Raw genomic sequence first — 27,279 nt, forward strand, 5'->3', positions numbered from 1 at the left:
CCTAACTGCCACCATTCTTATCATTCTTAAAACTGTCATCATTACTAAGGTAGTTAGAAATAAAGGTTGGGGCAGAGTTGTGCATGTGATTCTAAAAAAAAACAAAACTGGGGGGCAGCTAGGTGGTGCAGTGGATAAAGCACTGATCAAACACTTGACACTAACTGTGTGACCCTGGGCAAGTCACTTAATCCCAATTGCCTAAAAATTAAAAAAAAAATTTTTTTTAAATTGGATAGGAAGGGTAAAAGGGAGCAAATATATTATAAAAATGAGGCGTGAAAGGAAGAACTAATACAAAGGAAGCAGGTGGAGATGGAGGGCTGGTAAGGTTGGAATCTTACTCTCTTCTGGGTTGAAGAGGAAACAATGTGTACATCCAGAAGGGTATAGAATCTTCTGAACATATAGAGAGGTGAGAAAACTGGGAACAGGGTTGGGGAGGGATGTTTAGAGGGGTGTATGGATTAAGATTGGGGTAGAAGGAGGGGATAGGGAGAGGTAGGTGAAGATGGGAGAAGACAACGTTAACAGGTATAGGGCAAAAAGAGGCTGAGAAAGAAAACAGTGAGTAAAAATAAGACGGAAGGAAATTCACAAATAGTAATTATTACTTTGAATGTGAATGAGATGTTTATAGCAGCACTCTTTGCAGTGGTAAAGAACTGGAAATTGAAGGGATCCCCATCAATTGGGGAATGGTTGAATAAGTTGTGGTGTATGGTTGTGATGGAATACTACTGTGCTATAAGAAAAAATGAGGTTAATGATCTTAAAAGGGCGTGGAACAGAACCAAGAGAACATTGTATACAGAAACAGCAATATTGTTTTAAGGATGACTTTGAGGGACTAAGTCATTTTTACTATCATAAATACACAAAATAAAAATAAAGGACATACAAAGAAAGACACTATCTGCATCCAGAGAAAGAATTGATAAAAATAAGTATGTATAGAATAATTTTACATATATATACATATACATACATATGTATGTATAAGTATATATACACACACATACATGTATGTATAAGTATATATACACACACATACACATAATGGTAGCCATGGGGAGGGGGGGAAGAGGGAGGAAGGAAAAAAAAGTTTACATGATAACTTTGTTGTAAATTTGGAGGAAATGCCAAGTTGTACATGGTAGATTTGCAATTTCATGTGCAATCAAATTTTTTTATTGTAGTATTATGGAAATTCTTGTTTTGTTCTGTGAATTGAAAATAAAATACATTTAAAAAAAGAAAAATCAATAAGTGAACAATAATTTGGTACTGGGCTTGGTACTTGGCACTGGGGATACAATTACAATAAAAAATAGAGCCAAGGAGTTCCTGTCCTCAAGGAGCTTATATTCCCATGAATTGATGAGAGAGTGGGAGATGGGATAAGGGTTCTCAAAGTTCTATGGCCTACATTAGGACTACTACACATTCCATAAATCCCCTTTCTTCTGAATCTACCTTTTTTCTTCTATGAAACATTTATTAGGTACCTACAACATGCAAGACACTGTGCTAGGTTCTGTGGGGGGCTACAAAAACAAATAAGCCATTCGTGCCCACATGGAGCTTACAATCTAGTAGGTAACATAAAATCTGTACTCGATTTGGAGCCTGAAAACTTAAATTCAAATTCTGACTCAGCCACATCATAACCTGTGCCGGCTTTAGTCTTCTTATCTGTGTGGGGGAAAGTAGGAACTCATTATTTTGTGACATGTTGGTGGACTATATAGAAATTCCCCAATCATTTGGTGGCCTAATATCAGAAAGTCCCCAACCCCTACATAAGGACTTGGTAAAGTCGTCAGTCCTATCCACCCACTTGCTGTCCTTAGATAAGAGGCTGCAGTTTTATTTAAAAGGACTGCTTTTTACCATTGTAGAAGTGTTTGGTCTCTTTTCTTTATTTCTGCCCTTGAACAGAAAATGGTTTCTTATTCTGATAAAAAGTCCTTCCAGTTGTATTCCAAATACTGCCCTTTTCTTTCTTAGCTGATCCCCCTCTTTGTCTATCTCTCCCTCTCAGGTGAAATGCTTTACTTATCTATACTAAATTGCCAAAGAATACTGTTGATTGGTTGTGTACTTTAAGCAGATTTGAACTGTTATAAAAACCAAATCTGTACCCTAGGAATCTGAATTTGCTATTAGCAACAGTAGATTCCTTAACATGTTCATAAAGCTCTTCACTTTTGGTCTAGCCTACTATCTTTAACATTGTGGACTGGATTAGGGAGAATTTCCCCAAATTATATAATGTAAGGGTTGAACTACATCAGAAGTTCTTAACCTGGAGCCTGTGAACCTTTTTTTTTTTTAATATTTTGATAACGATTTCAATATAATCGGTTTCCTTTGTAATCCTGTGTATTTTATTTGAAGCATTCAAAACCATGATTCTTAGAAGGGTCTATGACACTAAAAAAGGTTAAGAACCCCTCGAAGATGATGTCTAAGGTTCCTTCTAGTTCTAAAGTCTGAAGAACCACTTTTAGTTCTCCTGGCTCTAGGGATCCAATATTTTCTTTTTCAGTCTGCAAAAGGAAGAATAAATCCCACATGGGATGCTTTTGAAGAGCTGAAATCACAGAATCTAAGTACCATTGGGCTAGCACAGAGCCTTTCAAGTAAGGCATGTGGTAATTGGAGTCAGGAAGATCTGAATTCAAATCCGTCATCAAGATACTAGCTGAGTGACCCTGGGCAAGTCACTTAACCCTATTTGCCTCAGTTTCCTCATCTGTAAAATGTGCTGGAGAAGGAAATGGTAAACCACTCCAGTATCTTTGCCAAGAAAATGTCAAAAGGGTCACTTAGAGACGGACACGACCGAATAACAATAAAATATTTGTTTTGACTGTGCAATGGAACTGACTGCATGATGTTGAAGATCCTGACCACAATGAATGCTGTGCAAACACAAACCGCTACAACTACAACAAATAATTTGTAGGATACTCTGGGGGACCGCTTAAGTGCCCCAGAGTGATTAGTGAATAGCAATACACTTCCGGAAGAGAATGAATGAAAATCAAAGGGGAGTGGGGGATTCTGCCCAAGAGGCTTTGTTAAAGTCGTTACCGAACTGGCCCCCCCTGGGCAGGCCCCACAAGAGGACGTCTTTGCGGTTCGTAAAGGAATTCCTCCCAGCAGCAGGTCCTCTCTGAGCCACCATCCTTCCTCGCCGGGCCTGGGAGAAGCTCCGCGAAAGAGCAAACTCAAGAGCGGCATCTCGAACACCGAACTCCCCCGCTCTCATCCACTTACCCCAGGCCCCGCCCCCTCGCGGCCAGGGGCTGTCAATCACCAAGAGGGCACGGGCGATTGGCGGAACGGGTCGATAAAAGGACTGGCAAGAGGGCGGGGAAAAGAAGAAAAAGAAAAGAGGACACGTGGTACAGCAGCGGCGGCGGCGCGTAGAGGTAAGGGGACCAGATCTCTGCTGGATCTGTGTGGGGTTTGCTGACCTGGGGAGCGTCTGGGGTCGGGTCTGCCCCTGGGCGGAGGGGAGGAGCCAGGCGGGGAGCCAGACCCTCTCCCCGCGGCCCCCAGGTCCGGCGTCCGGAGGAGCGCCGGAGCCCCTGCGGGGTTGGGGCGGACGGGAGCGGGGTCCTCCTCCCCTGCCGTGGGGAGTCTGGCGGCGGAGGGTGTAGCCCCGGAAGCCGGGGCCCAGATTGGGGGGGAGGAGGCCTCGGGCAGGCCATCGTGACCTCAGGACCCTTCTCTGGTGTGGGCTTCTCCTGCTTAAACTTCCTCACCCTCCGCCTTGTGAGGACCCCACGACTGGCAGCCGCTGCGAGGGATCCTGCCTGACCTTGGAGCCCTCACCTGGGCGGGGACACCACCCCCCCCCCCCCCCCCCCGGACAGGTGGCTGACTCAGCTTCCGCGTCGTGGGAGGGGCACCCTCGCGTCCCCTGTCACCAGTCACCCTTGACCTCTTTAATTCCATTCGTTCCTCAGGTCAAATGATGCTCGAGGTGCTGCTGCTATGACTGCAGAGTCTTCTTTTCCACTTTACAAACTGGAGGCGGCACTTGGGGTCCCTTGTCTGACGTGTCGGCTCATTTCAATTAAAAAAAAATTTATTTAAGCGTGGTTGTAATAAGAGCCTGTGCCCTAAAGATGAAACAGGACACCATATCTGCCCCAGTGGAGTCTGATTTAATGGGGTGAGAATGAGTCTTGTAATAAACGAGTAAAATAGATACCATGTAGAGTGGTGAAAACAAAGGGCAGCTGCGAGCTTAGTACGGTGGAAATGACTTTCAGGTTAACTTCACCTCGAAGTTTCCCTGTTGTATCTAATTCCCTTGCCTTTCCCTCTCCTTAACGCTAGAAGGACCAGGCGTGCCCATTGAATTTGAAATAAAAGTAATTTTGCTGTTGAAATAAAAATTTGCATCGTATTATATTTACAGTTTAATGGTGGGGGTGACCTACCTTTGCAGCCACATCAGCGGTACTCCACGTTATACATGCAACGCTCAGCCAGGCTGACGTCACTATCTCTTAAAAGGTGTTCATCTCCATGTTTTTGCACTTGCTATGTTGTTACCTCCCCAGCTAGAATACAGTACCACAACTCCAGCTTTTAGAATCCCTAATTATCTAAGGCTCAGCTCTTGGGCTACCTTATCGGTGAAATGTTTACTTTGTGTCTGTCCTGTATGCATTCTGTATATACCTACACTAGTATACAGTGTCTCTCCCAGCTGCATTGTAAACTCCCTTAAGGCAGGTACTATTAAATATATTTGACTTTGGTCTTTGGATCCCCAGAACCTAGCACAGTTACTGGCACATTATTAAATTATTGATTGATTATAGGAGAGGTCCCGGTAAAGTGTTAAACAGAAAAAAGATCATAGATTTAGAGCTTGAAGGGGCCTTGAAAATAATCTAGTTCAATCCCCTCATAAATAAAGGATCAGTCCATAAATATTTGTTAAGTGCCTGTTGTCTATAACTCACTTTGGTAGGTTAGTTTTTTTTTTTTAAGCACTATGTGCACCTTTTTTTTTTTTTAACCAAAGACGTAAAACTGTCTTCATCAAAAACATTCTGTTGGGGAAGAATAATATATACATATAAGAAAATAATATGTTGAAACATTAAATGCAAATTAATTTTTTTGAGGGGGAATACTAAGAAAAGTCTGAGGGCCAGGGACTGTACCTTACCTCTGTATCCCCAGTGCCTGGCATATAGTAGGCACTTAATAAATATTTATTAATGAATGTAGGAGTTAGCCTCTAAACTGAGCTTTGAAGAGAGCTAGGAATTATATATAAGAACAATCTGATTTCCTGATATTTGGTGAGATTTACCTTAAGTCATACTAACAAAGCTAGTAATAAAGCCAGGTACTCTGACTTTAAATGCAGTGATCTTTCTGTTTCACAGATGAATATTCTTTGGTTATTTAAAAAAAAATAACTTCAGATAGCATTTTCAGGCAAGCATATGTATAATTGAAGGAAGGTTACTGGTTACATTAAATTACTAAGTCTACAAAGACAGTTTTCACAGAGTATCATCAATCTTACCAGTCATCACTTGCCAATCCTTTTAGATTTTTCTTTTACAGTTAATATGATTCTGATGGAAATTATATTTAGAGATTTAGATGTGATCAGTAGATCTTGGTAACTGGATATGAAGGGTGGAAAAGAAAAGTCATACCCCATAATTGCTAAGATGTTTACCAGTTCTTTACTAGAACCAATCTCTTAGAAACAACATTAAACATCAATATAAGCAGCTATACTTCCTTAATTGTTTACATTTAAGTTTATTTCAGTGTATAGAAACATTAAACTTTTTTCAATTTTTCCTTCAAAGTTACTGTCAAGATTCTCTATCCATTCATTCTCAAAGACTTTTTCTAATGTGATTGTGTAGACAACTTTTTCCAGAAATTTAGAACAGTGAAGGAGAGGAGAAATATAGGGCATTAGCTGGATAAGCTAAGAGCACGGAGGGAAATCTGGTTTTGGTCCTTAAAAAAAATTAGCTCTAAATGTGTCTAGAAAAGGGAGCAAGTTGGTTGTCAGAATTTAGCTGCTTAAAAATTATAAATTCAATATTGTTGCATATTAAGATACTTTCTAGTCTCTTTATACTAAAGGAGAAATGATAACTTAGAAATTGGAGAAATGGAAGCTAGCAAATGTGCCTAATGCTAGTAAAAAGATAACAGCCAAAGAAATATGTTTAGAATTTCAAGTCTCCTCTGAGGAAAGAGTACATGGGAAGGTGTACTTAAGACTGAGTTCAAAGTGGAATAAATTGCTGTTGTTGACTTGCCAGGTAAGAATTTAGATTAAAAACTTCTATTGTAGGTGAATTCTGTTTAGCAAGGCGCAAATTGTTATCTATGTGCATGGTAATTGTAGATAGGGTCATTTTGAAGTTGGACACATTGATAAATTAGATCTTTTTTAAATATAAGGTACAGTTTATCCAGAACAGAGCTTTATTGAGGACAACTGAAGAAAAGATCAAATTTTTAGCTCTTATTTTAGATAATGAGCTGATTGTTTTCACAGAGAAAAGAGATGACTGCTAATAATTTTTACTATTCTAAGTCATTTGTTTGAACAACTAGTCTTGTTCTTCTGAGATGAAACTAAATGTAAATTGATCAAATGGGGAGTGATAACCATTTTTTTAAACAAACCGAATTACCCAAAGGTCTGAATTTATGATGGCCTCTGCTTAGAATAAAACCATTGACTGGAGTTGGAAAAGTTTTCTTAAAATGCCATGTGCTGTGCATGTAGTAGGTGCTTAATGTATTGCATTTTAGGTATTGAGCTGAATTTGTTGTGATGGACTTTTTGTAGCAGAATCCACAGTGCCTTTTTTTCACAGGTAGAACTGAACTCTGACCTCTGATCTGTTCAGTTGCCTGTTATTTCTGATTTGGTGTATGGAGGAAAAACACAATAGTTATTGGTATTTTGGTCATTCATATTATGGTTTGGAGAACCTAGTAGCAGTGACTCATCGGTATTCTTGGCATTTTCTAATTGTTTAGTTTTGTGTTCTCAGCAGCAAACACTCTGGCTTAGAAAGAACAAAGTACGAGGCATTGGAGATAAAGAGATACAAGACTGGAGATAGTCCTTATGATCCAGGAGATTGTAATCTAGTGTAAGAGGTAGAATTGATTAATTCTGTGAGGTCCACAGGAACCTGCCTCTTCTGGTCTATTCCTCCCTACTGTGCCTTTTATTTCTTATTTCCTTGGAGTGGGAATGAGCCCTGGGTGACATTTTCATATACCTCAAATTACAAAATCATGCTACCCACATGATCATGTACTTTGCTTTGGATACATAGGACAAATTATCATTCTGTACTTTAACTTTTAATGGAATGTGCTTCAATGGTCAGTCATTCTTATGGAAGGTCATTTCCATTGGACTGTAAGTATTTACAATAGCAACCCTTTTGTGATTCTTTTCTGCTTGCCAGGTACTGTCCCAACTTCATTGTACCCAAAAGGATGAGGTAGAGCTCGATTTCATTATCCACTACATATTTGACCTTGGTCTGTCAAGGTCACTCTATACTCTGCATCCACTCATTCAAAAACTCTTAGCTGGCACTTTTCTGGTCACTTGATTAGTTATGTCAATTTCCCTCCTTTGACTTGTATCACCCATTGGAAAATCTCCCCATTAGAACATCCAAAAGACCACGAAGGCTTTTAGTGAGAATTAGTTTAAAATATGAACACCCTAGACACAGGGGAACATATGTACATAAAGGAACTACATTTATAATAATCACTAATAATAATGAAGTAGATACAGGCAAAAACAGTCATTTTATTCCAGATCCAGGCAAGACGGGCAAGTTTGTATTTTGGCCAACTGCAGTCAGGTCTCTTTGGCCATAGTGGTGAGAGAGACTTTTTGATTTTTGTGTTGATGCTGACATTTTCAGTTTCCTTAATAGTCCTTACAGATTCCTCATTTTATCTGACCATTCTTGGCCATGTTTTATTTTGTGTGAGAAGTTGCTGTAGAACATGGTTTCCTTCCATATACCTGGTATTTATCTATCTCAGATTTGAGAAGTACTTTACATGCTTTCTCATTTGATCCTCATAATAACCCTGTGAAGTAGTTGCTATTATTATCTTCATTTTACATAAGAGGAAACTGAGGTGCTGAGAGATTAAGTGACTTGCCCAGGGGCTTATAGCTAGTAAATGTCTGAGGCAGTAAGTGCAACATTGTTCCCGTGCCACCAGAAGTAATGGCCTTCTTCCCTATGTTCTCTCGCTACAAGTTGCCATTCTTCTTCTGCAAGGATATACATACACTTGAAAAGCCACATGGAGTAATGAATGGAGGACCAGCTTTAGAGTCAGTACTGGGTTCAAGTTTTCCCTCTGACACATTGGTTCAATGACCACAGGAAAATCATTTAGCCTCTTGGTGCCCCAGATAACTCTATTAAGACTAAATTATGAAGAGGTTACTCATTGATGGAGAGAGTTTACACATTGAGAATTAATACGTCATATCCATTAGATCCAAATTAAAATGTATCTTTTTTCAAGTTTGCCCTATATTTTTATGCTTTTGACCTCTCTTACCCTTGGTATTTCACATACCCCTTCCTTTATTATGCTTCCACTTTTTATATCCTATATAGTTATATATATATTTTAATAAGCTTTACATAATTTGCCACCGACATGGTTTTTTCCAAGTCTTCGGGGGCCATCTATTTCCATTTAATCTCATAGTTTCTTTCATTCTGAAGTGAAGTTTCCTCTTCTTGCATGCATACTTAGAAAAATCTCCATAATATGTAGCAAATGATTCATTAAATTCTTTTTTGCCCAGGTGGTAAAACCAAGATCATTCAAATAGCAGGAGGCACAGCTGGAATTTCAGTTAAATAGCACATATCTAAACAAGTCCCTTTAGGACCAATGTTCTAAGGCCACATAGCCTTTTCATGGTCCAGTTTGAGTTTCTTAGTCTCACAAAGTCAGGCCAAATCTAATGTCTAGCTAGAGCTTATCAAAATACCTCTCCTCTCAGGATGAGGATCCAGAGTTCCATTTTGTTTCAGTGCTGGCCTAGTAATGACATTAATCACAGCAGAACCACATTGACATGTTTTAGTTATCTCCAGAACCTTTTAAATGTTTCTCAACTATCAGTAGCAAAACTCCATTTTATTCTTCATGTTTAACAGAGGAGCTGAAAATTTTAAGTTAACTGATCTGTATCTTTTCTCAGTAAACTCAGTTGTGTTCTGATTGTCAGGGTCCAAATTGTCTACCTAAATTAAATCCATTCCTTTGTTTTCCAGTTTTACCAGGGAGTGTTGGCTACAAATAAAAGCCACCATTGTTATGTTTAATGTAACCTAGCCTAAGAAAGGTATGAACCCATTCTCCTACACTAATTTTGACCTGTCAGTGAGAAATGACATTGATGTCTTTATCCCCAAATGAAATACTAAAAGATTTCTGAAAATAGTGTTTTATAACCCTTTTTAGAATTTGTATCAAAATATAACTTTCTTAAGTTATTTTGAAGTCCATCATTTCTTAAATACATAGGTATTTTAGTGATCCATGTTTTTGTAGGTATGAATACTCTGCTACCTATAAACATCATACCCCTTTATAGTTAGATGGTGCAGTGGGTAGAGCATGGAGCCTGGAGTCAGAAGACTTGAGCTCAAATCCCAACTCAGACACTTACTTGCAGTGTGACTCTAGACAAGTCACTTAACCTCTGTTTGCTTCAGTTTCCTCAATTATAATAGCACCTACCTCTTGGGGTAGTTGTGAGGATAAAATAATATTTGTAAAGTGCTTAGTACAGTGCCTGGTATCTAGTAAGCACTATATAAATGTTAGCTATTATTACTTAATAGATCTTCAAGAGTTAACTGTAGCTGAAAATTTTATAACCTGCAGACAGTTTCACAGGAGCTTTTCCATATTTAGTTAGGCTTGTCTTTAGGCAAATCCATCTCAAGGCTTGTGCTCAACACTTAAGAGGACCTGCCAGGACTTAGGCCTTCCTGGCGTAGACTTTTAGAAGCCAGGTTACTTTTGTACCACATTTTAACCATGGCATATAAAAGTGATAGCCATCTAAAGGATTTGGTACATAATTGAACAAAAGAGTAATCCTAATCTGAGGGCTCTGCTGAAGGATAGGCAGAAAACTGAAAAAGCCCACTTTTCTTTAGCTGACAATCATTTGTTGCTTTCAGTAGCAAGTTGACCAACTGGGGTAAGTTTCCTTTGCCATCTGTAGAGATATCAATGTATGTTTGCTGACTCGCTTGGGTACATTTTCTGTCAGTCATCCAGCGTATCTTCTAGTATTTGAGACTTGTGTGCATTCAGCCAGAAAAGATTCCTCTAGTACTTTGGTGATTCTGATCTCATTAAAGTGGCCATTGCATTAGAACCAGATAATGAGCCATACACATCTTCTTATCTTATGCAATTCTTTCTCTAGGTCTTTTAATATCAATAGATACCAGTGTAAAACTTAGGTAGTGCCCTTTTTTGCAATTGTACGTTGCCTTGATGACTTCACATACATATTTTCTTAGGTTGGTCATCTTTGATAATGTGCTACAGTCTTTCCTAAGTCACTTGTAATTTTGATTCTATAGAGGTTAATAGTTTCATGATCTAGAAATAAAGCATAATTGGCAGAATATTAATGTTTAAAAAGATGGCTTTTTTGGCTTATGTAAAAGCTTGGGATCATTAAAAACAATGCACATTTCCCCATATGCATTCCATCCTGCTTTCTTCCTCCAGTTCAACTCCCAAGTTCAGTTCATTTCAATCATACCTGCCCAAGAATATGAAATTTGAAGTGTTAATCCACAGGAACCTTAGGAGTCATCTAGTTTAATGCTATCATTTTGTGTATATGGAAACTAAGGCCCGAAGAGGCTAAATGATTTAACTAAGATTACATGGAGGAAATTCTGGCAGAGAGCCAGAATTTGAATCCAGGTTGTCTGATTCCAAACCCAGTATTCCTTCCAGGATATTACAGTTTAAATGTACTAATATACTAGCACAGCTTAACTAATAATAAAATAATCCTAAAAATAAGACATGGTGTTGGCTCGTTTTTTTTTTTTATGTAACCTAAATAAAACAGCTGAAAACGACATCTTACAAAGTGTAGCTCAATTTTGTATATACTTAGAGAATGCCTCTCCCATTAGTCAGGTAACTTAGATTTTACTTTATTTTATTTTAAAGTATTTTTTTTCTGATTCTTTTTTTTTGGCTTTTTACACCACCAGAATTTCTTCCATTATCTTTTATCAGTAATTTGGACCATTATTTCATGTGGTTCTTAATTGTTCATAGCTTTTGACTATTTATCTATTGGACAATAGCTTTTGGATATATGCATATACACGTATACATACATATATGTATGTTATTTATGTATCTTGGATACCAAATCCTTATCTAAGAAAATTGCTATAAAGATTTTTCCTCATTCTACTACTTTCTTTTAATCCCAGATACATTAATTTTATTTGTGCAGAAGTTTTTCAGTTTCATGCAGTCAACTTTAACTTTTTTTTTCATCTTTTGTAATTTGCCTCTATCCTTTGTTTGGTTAAGAGTTCATGGCGTGCCTATAGCTGGGAGAGGTGTGTAATCTGCTTTTCTAATTTTTAATAGCATGATCTTTAAGAATGAGGTCACATATCCATTTTGGATGCATTATGGAATGTGCTGTGAGATGTTGGGCCAAACCTAATTTCTGTCAGACTGCTTCCTTGTTTTCTCAGCAGGTTTTTATCAAATAGAAAGTTCTTTCCTAAGTAACATGTGTTTTCATTGCACCTTAGGTTTTAATTTAAGTTCTAAGACTTGATTATTGCATGAGCTTGGGCCTAGTCACATTACCTATTTCGCTGTCATTTTCTTAATCTCTAAAACTGGGATTAAAACTGTCTTTTCTGCCTGTTTTATAAGGTAATTTGTGAGGATTAAATGAGAGAACTATGTAAAAATACAGATTCTCAGTAGAAAGGGATTTTTCAGATTGTCTAGAGCAGTGGTATCACACTCAAATAAAACAAGATCCCTGAAGCCCACATCTTGACTTAGAAAACCACAAAGTAGCATTATCTATATTGTTTATTTATTTTGCTAAACATTTCCCAAATGCATTTTAGTTTGGTTCTGGTTGCACTCCTCTTGTTGGCCAAGTTTGATACCTCTGCTCTGTACCAACTCTAATATAAACAAGAGCCTCTTCAACAGCATTCGAGACAAATTGTTATCCAGTCTTTGCAAATTGCCTAGTTTATATTTGTAAACTGCCACGTTTGTAACATTTAATTTTATGAGTATTGAAGTAATGAAGATACTTTTTATAGTAGAGGGAAAGATCTTGCTGATTTAGATAAAGGCTACATAATTTTAAGGTCCAAAGGTGCTATGAGCCAATCAATCCAGGTTCGTATTAACTGGGGTTACTTGAACATTCCATTCTCTATGAAGAGAGTTTGAAGAGTGGAAGGGAGAATAATTTTGTTTCCTAATGACTTAAAATCCCAACTGCAACTTCTAGGTACCTTTGGGAATTGCTGTAGTATTGTGGTAACTCTCCCAGTCTGTTTAAACAACTGCCACTATCCATTTCAGAGGCAGAGAAAGTCATCTCTCTCTTTATAAATCATGTTGTAATCCTGAAGTATGAAGAGTGCCATTTAACCATAATGTGTCAATGCACAGGCATTAATCTGGCATCCCACTTCAGAATATGACTGATGTAGTGGATTCTCACACACAGCAGCTGCAGTTCTGCAGTCCTTAATGTCACTTCAGAGCTCATTTGCTCAGGATGTCAGAGCTGCTCCTCAGCTAGGGCTTGAAGTTTCAACAGAGAAATCTGAATTCCCCAATTGCAACATAGTTACAGAAGAGGAAGTTATGCTTTCGAAAGTCCTAATGCCAGAAGCATTTTTTTTTTTAATTTAGCAGGGTTTATTCAGGGTAGAAGGCTATCTTTCACTTTCACATTTCTAATATCAGGGCAATTTGTTCACAGTTTTGCATGAGAAGCCGTCAGTTAAAAAGATTGTTCTCCCAGGGGACCAGGGGCTGAACAGCTGCTTCATATGTTGAAAATATTTACTCTTATTCCTAGTTAAATTTTGACCTGAGTGAAATAATCTCCATTGCTGCCTCTAGAATTTGATCCAAAGTTCAAAGGTTTGATTATCCTTGTTGTTTCGCTTTTTCTCTTTTTTTTTACCTCAAGGCAAGTATATCCTAGGCCTCCCAAGAATTGAGTTTTCATTTCAGTATAAGCTAGCATTTTTTTTCTTTTAAAAGTATAGTAATCATATGTAAACAGGAATGAAGGCAAAGTCAATGTTTTGCCCTGCTTTAGTTTTCATTATCTTTAAAACAGTGAGAGTATGAATGGAGAGAGCTAGTCTCAATTTAGGGAAACCTCTGACACAAACAGTGGCATTGTGTAGGTCACCTCACTTCTTGTTGCTAGGCTACTGTGAAAGACTGAATTGCAGGAGAGGAATTCACCTGCATTGGCAGAGTGAATTTTCTCATTTGATTTATTAATCTTTTCATCCTTATTATCCCTATTGTCTTTAAATTCCACATCTTTTTATATAATACTATTGCTCATATTGTGGTACTTTTTATCTTTAGGGAAAAAAATATCAGTTATCATAAAGTTTAGCTAATCTTATTTTCACCTTCCCAAAGTTTCTGTAGTATTACTGGAAGGAAGACTTTTCTTTCTGATGTTGCAATTCTTGTCATTTTTGCTTTTGTAATCCTTTTCTTGAAGGGTGGAGTCAGTAAGTCATGTGATAGGATATCAGTGCCATCAGACTACACAGTCTTTGTTACTATTACAGATTTCAGGCATTGGACACAATCTTTTCTTCTCAGAGTTTCCAGAATCATTCATTGAATCAGAAAATGCCTATCCTCACTGAACTGTTTCGTCATATTGATAAACACCAGAATCAATACATAAAGGTAAGAAAATAGTCTTTAATCTGCATTAAAACTTTTTTTAATCCTTCCCATTAAGTGTATATATCATCTTAGTAAGCGAATTTGTAATCTGCTTACAGATTTGTCTATAATTTGTGTTGCTCTTTTTTGTAATGACATCTTTTGACAGAAAATCTTCAACATTCATTTCTATAGAAACTGAAGCTACTATATAAGAAACTAGTGCTGATATACTTATTGATCTTTTCAGTTTAGGATACCTCATGTGACTGATTTTGGAAGCCATTTACTTGGCCCTTATAAATCTGCTGAAGCCTTGGCTCCAAGATTTTCAGTTACCATTTGAGGAAAATAGGGAGTTGATTTTAAATAAAATTTGTTCTTAAATTTAGATGACAAAAGTATAGAGTTTTAGAGCTGGTGCTTCTTATGGGATAATATTGAAGATGACACCATCCTGTTCACAAGATTGCACTTTAAAGAACTGGGTTTTAGAAGATAGCATTAATTTAAAAAGATGGAATGATTTATGTGAATCCAGAGAACTGAAAAGTGTTTAGATGTTTTCAGTGTCTTTTGCTTATGTATACATATCTTTAGGCATTACTAAGCATTTTTGTAGACTCATTTATGCCATATTAGTGTAATATTCTGAATATTAGTAAATAGTGATTTTGTATTAAAATGTACTTTCTGAAATTGGTACTATGCTGTACTGGTCATTTTTAAAGCACATAAGATAAAACAACAGCTTGTGATTCTTCTACTTAATTTAGTCCAAAAGGGACAGTTTTGAGTAGACTTTCATGTTAACTTTGATATTAAAATTGTAGGCTTTTGATACTGTTCTCCCCTTATGATATAGCATTTTAAAATCCATGCTTGTTTGTTATACACAAACAGAAGCTTGCAGAATGGGTCTCAATCCAGAGCGTTTCTGCCTGGCCAGAGAAAAGAGAAGAAATCAATCGGATGATGGAAGTTGCAGCTGCAAACATAAGACAACTAGGTGGCACAACTGAGCTGATAGACATTGGGAAACAAAAGGTATGGTTGTAACAGTGTGCATAAAGGACCATCTGGAAAGCACAAATAATTCAGTCTTAATTGAGGGTCTCTTAGAACTTGACCTTTTGGGGGAGAACGATTGCTAATTTGTACTCATTATTTTCTCTACTCCTTTGGCATCATGAGCCTGTGGAGGCCATCTAGTACACCCCTAACTTGACAGATGAAGAAACTAGGCCTCAGGCTATGAGGTTACTTCTCCAAGGTGATATGGGTAGTATGCCATCTGAAGCAGAATTTGAATGGAGGTCCTCTGATTTGATAACCGTTAACTTTTTGTATTGTTCCATTCTGCTCCAGCTAAAGCAGTATTGATCTTCATATTTACAGTTCTTTTGGTTGGGGATAGGGACCAGTTTTTGTTGTATTCAGTATCTCAGGTAGTGCAAATATTGAAGATTGGCATAGTAGAAAGAAACACTGAACTAAGCCAGGAGACCTGAGTTATAGTCCCAGCTTTACTGTTTACGTGCTGTGTGACCTTGGGCAATACATTTTATTGCTTGGGATGATACTTATAATACTTCACAGAATTGTTATGAGGTCAGTACTTCATAAATGAGAGTACCATATAAATGTGAACTACAGTTTACTAAATAGGAACTTACCTATTCCTTTTAAGGAAATAGTTGAGACTTGCCTGAAAGAAATTGAGAAAGTTTTTCAGCTAGTCTTAACAGCCCCGAAAGTTGGACTTGCCTCCTATCCTCTTAGCAAAATTCACAATCGGTAGCAGCAGATTTTAGCTTCAGATTTTCTGCCTAAGAACTCGCTATTATAAATTCTTTTTCTCTGAATTACATTTAATGAAGGATTCACATAGATTATTTCTTTTCCTCTTCCTTAAATAAGTGGATAGTATGGCTTCATAGTACACAGTGTGGATCAGGACATGTCCTACCTGGTTGTTGTTTTTTTTTTGTTTGTTTTTGTTTTTCAGTCTTTTAACACATCTGTACACATTAAGTGTATATTCTTAAAGTTTATAATAAAATACTCTGTTATTTTGAAGGTGATTGTGCAATTAATTAGGTTTTTTAGTTTCAATCTTAGTTTGTTCTATAATGTAGTTATCCAGTTACAGTGTTAGAGTTAGAGTTGGAAGGTCCTTTAGAGATCATCTAGGTCAGTGGAACTTAATGGAAATTATACTGGTAATTGGAAAAATCTAAATACTCTTATCTTACCTCTCTGGCAGTCACCTGCTCTAAGTGGGGCTCTGTTCCCAGGAGGAAAAATACTTTTAGTTTATCAGAAGACTACTGTATGCTTTAGCATAGTTCTCAATTCTACTCCATTTCCTTTCTAACTTCTCCCTTAATCCTAAGGTTTTTCTATCTAGTTGCTAAGCCTAGGCCCTCTCTTTAACATCATTTCATCCAAAATTGTCTCAGTTCCTTTGTGAACTCACTTTTGCTAAAACAAACAAACAAACAAAAAAACCAAGACTGGATGATGATTTGTCAGGAATGTTGTAGAAGAAATGCTTTCTCAGATATGGATTGGACTAGATGTCTTCTGGGATCCTTTCCAGTCAGTTCTCTGTTTCTGTTGAGTATGGTGCTAACCAAAGACTGTATCTATTGTCCAAGCCCCAGTCTACTTAATTACAGAGAAGCTCATCACCGGTAGATTGGTTACTATGAAATGAATTCTTTGGACATGGTAATACATTAAACAGTTTTTTAAAATATAGGCACTAAGAGTAGGAGGGAATTGGGAAGCTTGGAATTTCACAAGGCAGAAGTAAGGAAAAGAATGCATTCCAGGCATGAATGATAATCTATTCAAAGGCCTAGTGAGGGGAGATTGAATGTCATTGAGTACAGGAAATGGCCAGTAGGCCACTTTGGCTGAAATATAAAGTAGCCAAAGAATAACGTAATGTTCAGTAAACCTGAAAAAGAGTAGAATGAGATTGTGAAAAATCTAAATAGAAGAATGATTATGTTATCAAACTGGCAGCAGGGAATGACTAATAGCTTCTTGAGTAGGAGTGGCATGGTCAGACCCATACTTGAAGAATATCAATTTGGGCATTTTCAGATAGGGTACATGTATTGATTTGTTTTTCTTCACTACCTTGTTACAAGGGAGGACTTTTTTTTTTTGTCTTTTTCTTTTCCTTCTTTTTTTCCTTGAGGAAATTGGTTAGTTGGGTAGTCATAGATTTTAAAAGGTAGAAAAGAATATTAAAAAATATTAAAATATACAAATATATAAAATATACAAATATGTAAAATAATATAAAAATATTAAAAAATACCCAGAAGAGAGCAGAAGGAAATTCAGAAAGGAATAGAGACAAGAAGGGCAGTTTTGTTACTCCTGTGTTAACTGTAATATACACCTTTTTTTTTTTTGGTGAGGCAGTCAGGGTTAAATGACTTACTCATGGTCACACAGCTAGTAAGTGTCAAGTATCAGAGGCTGAATTTGAACTCAGGTCCTCCTGACTCCAAGGCCAGAGTTCTATCCTTTGTGCCACCTAGCTGCCCCCAATATATAGTTCTGTTACATGTACTTTATTTTTTGTTTTTGTTTTTTAAGACGTTCACAGCTTCATATATTTATATGTTGAAATATTTGATGTTTAAATTCGTAATTAAATATTTTAAAAATATCACTTTACTGTGTAGTGAATGGATTAGTAGAAGGAGAGACTAGAGGGACAATTAGACTAGTTATAATAGTCAGATGTGAGGGGTTGATGATCTGAATTTGGTCATGGCCATTTGGTAGAGATGCATAAGGAAGAGGGATATGGACCAAACCAAGTATACACAGAAGAATTTCATGTTGAAGACAATACGGTTTTGAAAAACACTGAATGATCTATTTGAACATATCTTTTTTTTTATTAATTTATTTTGATTTATCAATAATCACTTCCATATGCTTTGAGTTTAAAACTTTTTCCCCCTTCCTCCCCACTGCCCTCCCCAAGACGGTGCATAATCTGATATAGGCTGTACATTTACATTCATATTAAACATATTTTCACATTAGTGATGTAAGTAAAAATTAAAACCAATAGGAGGAACCATCAGAAAGAGGAAACACAACTCAACAGAAGAGAAAAAAAATAGCAATTCGACTTCCATAGTTCTTTCTTCGGGTGTGGATAGCATTTTCCATCACAAGGCCTCTGGAGATGTCTTAGATCCTTGTATTGCCAGGAAGGGTTAAGTTTATCAATATTAGTCATCACACAATGTGGTTGTTATTGTATTTCAAGATATCTTAAGGAAATAACTAACAATTACAGTTTCAGCTGATGATGATACCCAAAAAGAACCTGAGGATCTCAGCAATTCCATATGTGTATACCTACTTTATCATCTCTGCAATTTTCATTAAAATGATCTGCTCAGGTATCAAAAGTATCACCAAAAATGGGGGAAAGGAACAGGGAGGCTTTTGCAAATTATTTTTCTACAACAGACTACATCTCCCTAGTCATGCAGCTAAGAGGTATAGAAAATATAAGATTCCACTGGGATTTCTAAATAAACAAAAACATTTAAATCAGTAGAGCAGCTTTAAAAGCTGTACTGTGTTTTCCATACACATGCAAAGAATGTACAAGATTCATTGATGAATTCGTAAAGAATGTTGCTCAGTGATCCTCTGATCCCTTGATCATTTTCCCCCATCCTCTCCTTTGATCCAGTCTCAGAGATGGTCCTTCTTAATGAGGCAAACCCCTCTGCTTGTGTCTTTGTGACCCCTCCAATTTTCAGTCTCCTCTCTACTTAATCTTTCCTTTCTGCTTACAGATACACTTTGATCTCCCCCAACCTTAACCTTCACTTGAGTTCCTGTTACACCTTTTCCTTTCATAGGCAAATTCATAGAACTAAAAGACTTCCCTACCCCGAAGTCTTCAGTGTCTTGCAATCTGGCTTCCAATCCCAGGATTCTGAGACTTTCCAAGGTCACCAAAGATCTTTTTTTCAGTGCTGCTCCTTCTTGACTTCTCTGCAGCATTTGGCACCATTAACCACCCCTTCTTCTTGTCAGTTTTCTTCCCCCTGGGTTTTCATGCTGCTTCTCCTCTTGGCTCTCTTTCTGCCTTTCGGACTATTTCTTCTCAGTCAACCTGGCTAGATCTTATGTGTAGGTAAAGCCCTGTGTTCTGGGCTCTCTTCTCATCCTGTATTGTCTTAGTAATATCTCCCATGGGTTCAGTTAACCCCTCTATGCAGATGTCTTCCTCAAATATACACATCATTCTCTTCTCTCATGAGCTCCAGTCATGCACTACTCACATAGATAGGTATCTCCAAGTATATGTCCCAGTGACACCTCAAATTCACTGTATTCAGAACAGAACATGTTTTAACTTTTCCTCAAAATTTGTCCTTGCCTCAACTTCATTTTTGTTGAAGGTACTACTATCTTTCCAGTCCTCCAGATTTGTCAGTTTGGTCATTCTCGACATTTCCTTCTCGTTTAACCTCCATTTTATTGGCAAACTTGTCAATTCTGTCTCCACAACATCTGTTGGACCTGTCCCTTCCTCTCTATTCTTAGGCCCTCATTACTTTTACTTGGACTATTATCATTTTTTCCTAATTAGTCTCACCACCTCCAGTCTCTCCCCTCTCTAATCCATATTGATGCTCCTAAAGCACAGGTCTGACCAAGAAGGTTGCTCAAGAAACTTCACTGACTTCTACTTGCCTTCAAGTTAAAATATAAATTTTAGCATTTCTAGTCCTTTGCATTCTGGCTCCAGCCTGTCTTTTTTAGGCTAATTTCAGATAATTTCTCTCTTACACCCTTTATTCCAACCAGACTGGCCTACTTGCTTTTTCCTGTGCATGATGACATTCAGTTCCCCACCTCTGTGCTTTTGCCTGTGCCTGGAATGCATTCTTTCTTTTCAAGGTTTGATTCAAATGCTATCTTCTGCATGAAGTCTTTTCTGGTTCCCCCAAATGTTAAGCTCCCACCCATTCCTTTGATTTATTTTCATTAATTTTGTTCATATTTTATCTGTACGAGTGTTTTCCTCCCTATCAAATAGATGCTTCTTGAGGGCAGGAATGGATTGTTTTCTTTTTTTTTTCTATGTCCCCACCATCACCATTTGGCATAATACTTGGCACGGAGACAATAAATGCTTACATATTTAATTGTTTATTTATATAAAGGTGATATACAAAACAGGGAAGAATGTGTTTGCCAAAGATGGTGCTTGCCTCAGTCTTTGAAAAAGGCCTGTGCTAATCTAACATAGAAGAGAATTTCCCTCTAAATCTTAAGTTCGTAAAGTGCTTCTGCTTGTGGACTGAACTGTGCTGATTGTTTAATACTTTAGAATGCCACAAATAATAAACTAATGGTGTTAGGCAGTTTATACTTGTAACCAGCTTGCATTAATTTTGGTCCATTGAAATTAATTTTTGAGCATTACCTTAGACTTAGTTGAACAAATTGTTCTTACCCACTTTATATAGTTTAACAGATATATTTTTCAAGGAAAATCTAAAGATTGGAAGCTACTTAGTATAACGTAACTATAACATTCTGTGATTATGAAATATCCTTTCAACAACAATCTTGTATGAATATCTTTTGAATATTAGAAGCAAAATGATATGATTGTTTCCTTTTGACTTTTAGCTCCACGATGGCTCAGAAATACCTCTGCCTCCTATTTTACTTGGCAAACTGGGCTCGGATCCCCAAAAGAAAACTGTGTGTGTCTATGGACATCTGGATGTACAACCAGCAGCCCTGGAGGATGGCTGGGATAGTGAGCCCTTCACGTTGGTAGAAAGAGATGGTAAGGAAGTACAGCAATCTTATTTTTTAAAATTGGTTTAGTTTTGAGGCAAAAACATTCTTCCTCCAAAGGAAACCTTCCAAAACTTTAACTTTGGTAAATCATTAAATGTAACTTAGCTTTCATCTTTAGAATAGGGATGATCTCCTAATGGGATGATATTAATGCTTCTTCTGATTCAGAGGAAAATCAGGTTGTCTGGATTCAAGAGTCAAGATATTGGGTATTTACTTGAAATGAACTTTTCCTTCAGTCATTGTAATCATGATTTCCCACAAATTTGCTGATACTTCTTCTAGGAAAACTGTATGGAAGAGGTGCAACTGATGACAAGGGACCAGTACTTGGCTGGCTAAATGCCCTGGAAGCTTTTCAACAAATAAATCAGGTACGTCAGCTATATCCCATTTTACCAAGTGCACCTTGCTTCCTGTCTAAGCAGTACATGGATAATCCTCCCCACTATAAAATTCCTGGTAAAGATTGAGTCCTTGGAGTTTGAAACACAACTCTGTGTATCAGCACTTGTGCTTTTTTTTTTCTTGCCATTAGCTTCTAGTTAAAGTTTAACTTTTATTGTGGCTCAGAAATGATGGCACTGAAAAGCCAGCAAGAGTGTAGCCAGCATATGCAGTGTTGAATTATAAATCACAAAATATTCTTGTGGTTCTAGTAACTTGCAAGAAATTGCCGTGTACTGTTTGATACTGGATAACTTACTTGGCTTTTTGGTGCCTTATGTAGATTCAATTTTTCTTGCTGTTGTTGTTCAGTCGTTTTTCATTATGTTTGATTCTTCGTGATCCCATTTGGGGTTTCCTTGGCAAAGACAATGGAGTGGATTGCCATTTCCTTCTCCAGAACATTTTGCAAATAAGGAAACTGAGGCAAACAAGGTTAAATGACTTGCCAGGGTCACACAGCTAGTAAGTGTCTGAGGCCAGATTTGAACTCAGAAATATGACTGTTTCTGACTCCAGGCCTGGCACTCTATCCATTGTACCTTCTAGCTGCCCAATATTACTTGCTACTACTTATAGAATTATAGAATCTTAGGATGTTAAACTGGAAGGGACTTTAAAGATTACCTTTTCTCATTCTCTTATTTTTTTGGATGAGAAATCTAAGGCCCAGGTTAAATAAACTTACTAAGATTACATTGCTATTTATTGGAGTAATTGGGACTAGAATCCAAATCTCCTATCTCCTAATCCATTTCTCTTATATCACTCATGTAACTGGTATTTTCATGAAAATTTAGGTAAATAATTTTTGTGAGTTGTAGAATTTTAGACCCACTGGGAAATTTGAAGATCATGTAGTTCTACCCCTATTAAGATTAGGAAGATGAGTCTTAGAGAAGTTAAGCAGCTTGACAAAGGACAATATTTAGCTTGAGGTCTAAGAGTCATCATTACAGAATTACAGAATTTGAGAGAATAGGATCTCAGTAGTCATCTCGTCTAACTTATACATGAAAGGAATCCCCACTGTTCCCAAGGGCTGACCTTCTCAGACTTCAGGCTCTCTGCCCTCATCCTTCTAGCTCTGCTGGCTATAGCCATAAATTAAATCATACTTTTAATACATTGAGGAAACTGTGAACCTGCAGAAGCCCTGGAATAAATTTTCCTGCAATACAAATATAAACCCATTAATTTGTCTGTTTTGAAGGCTAGTTATACGAGCGTTGTATTTTTCTTAAACCAAAGTATACGTATAGTATTTTGAGTAACAACTGAAATCAGAATAATATAGTAAAGGATGTTAGTTCCTTGAAGACAAATGCTGTTTTTCAGGGTTTTTCTTTTTCTTTGTATCTTTAGTACATAGCAGGATGCTTTGTATAGATTAGGTGCTTAATAAATACTTATTGGAGTGAATTAGAAAGTCAAATAGTGTAAATTAGACCATTGGCCTAGTCAGAACAATGAGGCTCTATAGTTTTGTGACCTTTTTCCTGTCTGTCTCACAGGGTTGTTGAGAGAATTTCAATAACTAATTATGTGAAACTGCTTTGAAAACTGTAAGGGATTTTACAAATGTAAGATGATGTTGTTTTATATTATTATTGATCTTTTTAGCAGAAGGCTTTTAGATAAATGCGTGTTTAGCATCTGAGAGAGAGGAGAGTTGTAAATTAAAGGAAGGAATTTTACCCATCTTTGACTGAATTAAGAGCGGACTCTGATATTGTAAATGACAAACCAGTGGCAATTATTTTATGGACTTGCTTTTATTTTAAAATGAGTTGTATAAGGATAGCTTTGAAAGCTTCAGGCTGAATTTGTTTTAGCTTTGGAAAGGAATGCAAGCTATACAGGTTGGAGATATGCCGTTTCATGTGCAGGCTTCTTAATGTTCTGCTGTGTATGTGTAGATTTTCATTTTGTTTGGTGTTTGTTAAATTCAGAATAAAAATAAATTTTAAAAAACACCATATTGGGGACATTTCCCACTTGCACATTTCTTGATTGAATTTATCAGGGCAAGGATAGATCTGTAAGGGAATCTGGCACTAGTTTTATGTATGGTGACTATATTTTCTGAAACAAAATTGAGACATATGGTCTGAAAGGGATACTCTTATAACAAATTTTTTTTACAAATTATAAACTCTCGTAAAAAGTCTGAGATTTATGATCACCTTAACAGTATCTGCAACATTGGCAGTCTTAGCTTGGCCAAGATCTATCTTTGATATCCAAAAGCATGAGTTATAAAAAATTTGTAGTTTTAAAACATATTTTTCTCTATAATGTTCCTAAGACTTTAAAAATACTCAGCAGCTGGATATTTACTAAGATTTCTTATTTTATTTCCAAAGGATATCCCTGTCAATGTCAAATTTTGTCTAGAAGGCATGGAGGAATCTGGTTCTGAAGGCCTGGATGATTTGATTTTCTCTAAGAAAGATACTTTCTTCAAAGACGTGGATTATGTTTGTATCTCTGACAACTACTGGTTGGGGAAAAAGAAGCCCTGTATTACATATGGCCTCAGAGGAATTTGCTATTTTTTTATAGAGGTAGGTTTCTGAGTTCCATCTTTTCTAACCTATTGGCCACTTTTCCTGTTTCCCCCATATCATTAAGAAAAATGAATGTATTTGATATGATAGTATCACAATTGTAGATTTAACCAGTTTGTTCTGAGCAAACAGCTCTTGTGCTACATTAGTGTCCTGGATACATTTCTTGTACAGAGGTCAGGCTTCTGGCTATATCAGCCATCCAAAACAAAACTGAAACCCATAGGTTAAAAAAAAAGACAAAGTTATCATCTCTGACAACAAAGAAAGAAAATAGCCTAAAAGCCAGAGGTTTCTCCCAATGGGGTGTGATGGATGAAATTCACCAACTTAGAGGCCAGCAGCACTCTCTCTGGCTGGAGATGCTCTACTGCTTGCTGGAAAAATGGACAGAAATGCAGCAAGGAAAGAAAAAAGAGAAGCAGAGGAGAGCTTAGCAGGCAGCTGAAGTGGCAGTGTACAGAGGAATGGCAGCAGGGCCAGGAATTATCCGTGAAGCAGAAGGAAAAAAATCGCCTTATGAGAAAACATAAAAAAGCAAGAACAACTCTTTGGTATAGGAATAGGCCCTCCAGCATAAGTTATCATAGTATAGTAATGGACAGGGGTCTGTCAGATGAATGACTGTTCTTAAATGACGCTAAATTGTCAAGAAAAGATTAAATTCTCTTTAGCATAGAGAAGAAGGGAAACATATAATCTTAAATTTTCACCAAAAAACTATTATATCATTTAAAGAGTTCACAGAATTTTCCCCCAAAACATAAATTTATGTGGAACTGTTCATTGTCTGTGCAAGGTAACTGAAGTGTTAATGTAAATCTCAGTATTATCCCTTAGCAAATGTAGAATCATATTTTTTGAAACTGTTTGCATCCCTTCATGCCAGGGGAGTTGAAAAGTAAATGGAAGCTTCCGTGAATAATAGTACATCTTTCAGGTTTTTGTGTCTATAGTTTTCAAGTCCCACAAAAGCCTCATAGTTTGAGGAATTCATGACTTTACATTGGGGAGAGCAGTTGTTTATCAACAAATATAGTTTCCACTCACCTTTTTAAAAGTTCCCCCACCAAGCATCAAAGTAAGAACATGCTTGTTTCAAACCAGGTGGAATGCAGTGACAAAGACCTTCATTCTGGTGTGTATGGTGGTTCGGTGCATGAAGCCATGTCAGATCTCATTACTCTGATGGGTAAGCCCAGTTACCAAGGGATATTAACAAAGTGTAACCAATCATTTATTAACATTAAAGCAGAAGTTACTTTAACCAGAATGATCCATTCTAAATATCTCATTTTTACTTTTCTTGAATGTGGTGGATACTCAGTATTTGTTGATTTGGAAGAAAAAGTTTAAGTGAGATTCAGCAATGATTTCTATGTGTATGCTATTGAAAGTTTGCCAGGAATGTGCCTACATGTATACCTTGGTTCACCAAATTAACTCAATTTAACTGTATTACATTTTCATACAATCTTGGTTAACTATACTTTTGTATAGGCCTTTTTTGGCCATCAAAAGTGATGGTTTAGGGGCAGCTAGGTGGCGCAGTGAATAGTGACCCTGAAGTCAGGAGGACCTGAGTTCAAATCCGGCCTCAGACCAAACACTTGACACTTAGCTGTGTGACTCTGGGCAAGTCACTTAACCCTAATTGCCTAAAGATTAAAAAAAAAAGTGATGGTTTGCTATTGGAACAGCAGAGTAAGGAAGCTCAGCTTCCGGAAGTACAGGCTGTTCATCTCAGCCATGACCTCTGTAAAACATACAATTTTCTTTTTCAAAAAAAGGCTGAAGTATATTGAACTCTTGTATAGTGTTTGTCATTCCTGTCTATGCAGTGTTAGCATCACTGCAAGACTCATGCTGGATTGACCATGTCACAGCTTCCCTTGGGTCCTTCAGTATTGTGAGTCCTTTCCCCTCTCACTCTGAGTGGTACGACTCTTAAGGATGCAGCATCCTTTGCTTTGTATACTAAATGTAGTTATTCTTACACTTCAGCAAATCTGACTTTATCCATGGAGGGTACTCTCTTTACTGATTTTGGGCACAGTCTTTATCTACCTTAGTAGATGTTTTTATGAGTTATTATTGTTGTTTAGTCGTTTTCAGCCATGTCTGACTCTTTGTCATTCTATTTGGGGTTTTCTTGGCAAAGATACTAGAGTGGTTTGCTATCTCCTTCTCCATCTCGTTTTACAGATGAGGAAACTGAGGGGCAAACAGGGTTAAGTGACTTGCCCAGGGTCTGAGGCTAGATTTGAACTTAGGAAGAAGAGTTTTCCTGGCTCCAGCCTGGCACTCTATCCACTGAACCTGCCCTCTTTTATGAATTGCTGTGGTCAAAACTCTGATCATTTGTGGCTGACCTAGTGTTTCTGATTAGTGTTTCTGAACTCAGCTAGGCTGGACCATTCCTTACTAGGTCATGCTCAAAGTCTTTCCACCTTGGTTGAAGCTACCCAGAGCTTGTACTGCATTGGCATGGTCTTCAAAAATTCACATTTGCCTTTGGGCTGTAGTTAGAGAACAGAGAACTTAGAGACTGGTGTACTCAAGTCAACAGTCATTTATTAATCATCCACTGTGTGCCAGGCACTGCGGTAAAGTATTAGATGTTCTTGGAGAGCTTTTAATATTGTGTTTTTTTTCTCCAGGCTGCTTGGTGGACAGAAAGGGACACATTCTCATCCCTGGTATTAATGAATCAGTGGCTCCTGTTACTGATGAGGAGCTCTTGCTGTATGAAAAGATTGACTTTGATTTGGAAGAATATACAAAAGATGCGGGAGCAAAGACACTTCTACATGACTCAAAGGTATGTTCTGTCTTGTTGACACAAACTTAATTGTCCATCAGATCTTGAGGCCTGACCTTTGGTAAGTGCTATGTTTGTGAGTGCCAAAAAGCAAAGAGAGCCAGAAAAACAAACAGAATTTCTACCTTGGGACTGTTTCAGTCACAGGAGACAAGCAGAGAAAATGGGCATAGTCAGTTTCAGGATCTTTGGCAGGGACTTGCCATATGGCATCATCTTTAGTGGCTTCTCTTATGGCTCCACACACAGTTCATCTTCTTACTGCCAGGACGAGGGTTAAGGTGGTAAGGTGTTTTTCAGAGCCTGCCTCTGACATTTACTAGCCAGGTGACCATGAGTAAGTCTCTTAGCCTCTGAGCTGTCAGTAATTCCAAGTTCTCAATACATCATGATCCACATTATTGAAAGCCACAGGTCCTAGATGTATTTGATTCATTTTGCTAAAGCGGAATTGATGTGGTCCATGGCAGCTTAAAAATTGAAGTTCTAGCTTATTTCTGCTAACAAGTCTAGCTC

General features: G+C 37.4%; 1 protein-coding gene across 2 annotated transcripts in view; it reads left to right on the forward strand.

The window, feature by feature from the left end:
* Positions 1–3,397: 3,397 nt before the first annotated feature.
* The window catches only part of CNDP2 (carnosine dipeptidase 2), a 31,705-nt gene continuing 7,823 nt past the window's right edge, over positions 3,398–27,279 (forward strand). The window contains exons 1-8 of one of the 2 annotated variants that reach the window (XM_027852385.1): positions 3,398–3,440; positions 13,947–14,070; positions 14,953–15,096; positions 20,749–20,911; positions 21,211–21,299; positions 23,739–23,939; positions 25,050–25,134; positions 26,603–26,763. In XM_027852385.1, the coding sequence (XP_027708186.1) occupies positions 14,011–14,070; positions 14,953–15,096; positions 20,749–20,911; positions 21,211–21,299; positions 23,739–23,939; positions 25,050–25,134; positions 26,603–26,763 (903 nt within the window). In that variant the 5' untranslated portion in view covers positions 3,398–3,440; positions 13,947–14,010. The remainder of the gene's footprint in view (positions 3,441–13,946; positions 14,071–14,952; positions 15,097–20,748; positions 20,912–21,210; positions 21,300–23,738; positions 23,940–25,049; positions 25,135–26,602; positions 26,764–27,279) is intronic. The other variant, XM_027852386.1, reaches the window with a different exon arrangement.

The sequence above is a fragment of the Vombatus ursinus genome, unplaced genomic scaffold (genome assembly GCF_900497805.2).
Source record: "Vombatus ursinus unplaced genomic scaffold, bare-nosed wombat genome assembly UNPS02009573.1, whole genome shotgun sequence".
NCBI classification, from domain to species: domain Eukaryota; kingdom Metazoa; phylum Chordata; class Mammalia; order Diprotodontia; family Vombatidae; genus Vombatus; species Vombatus ursinus.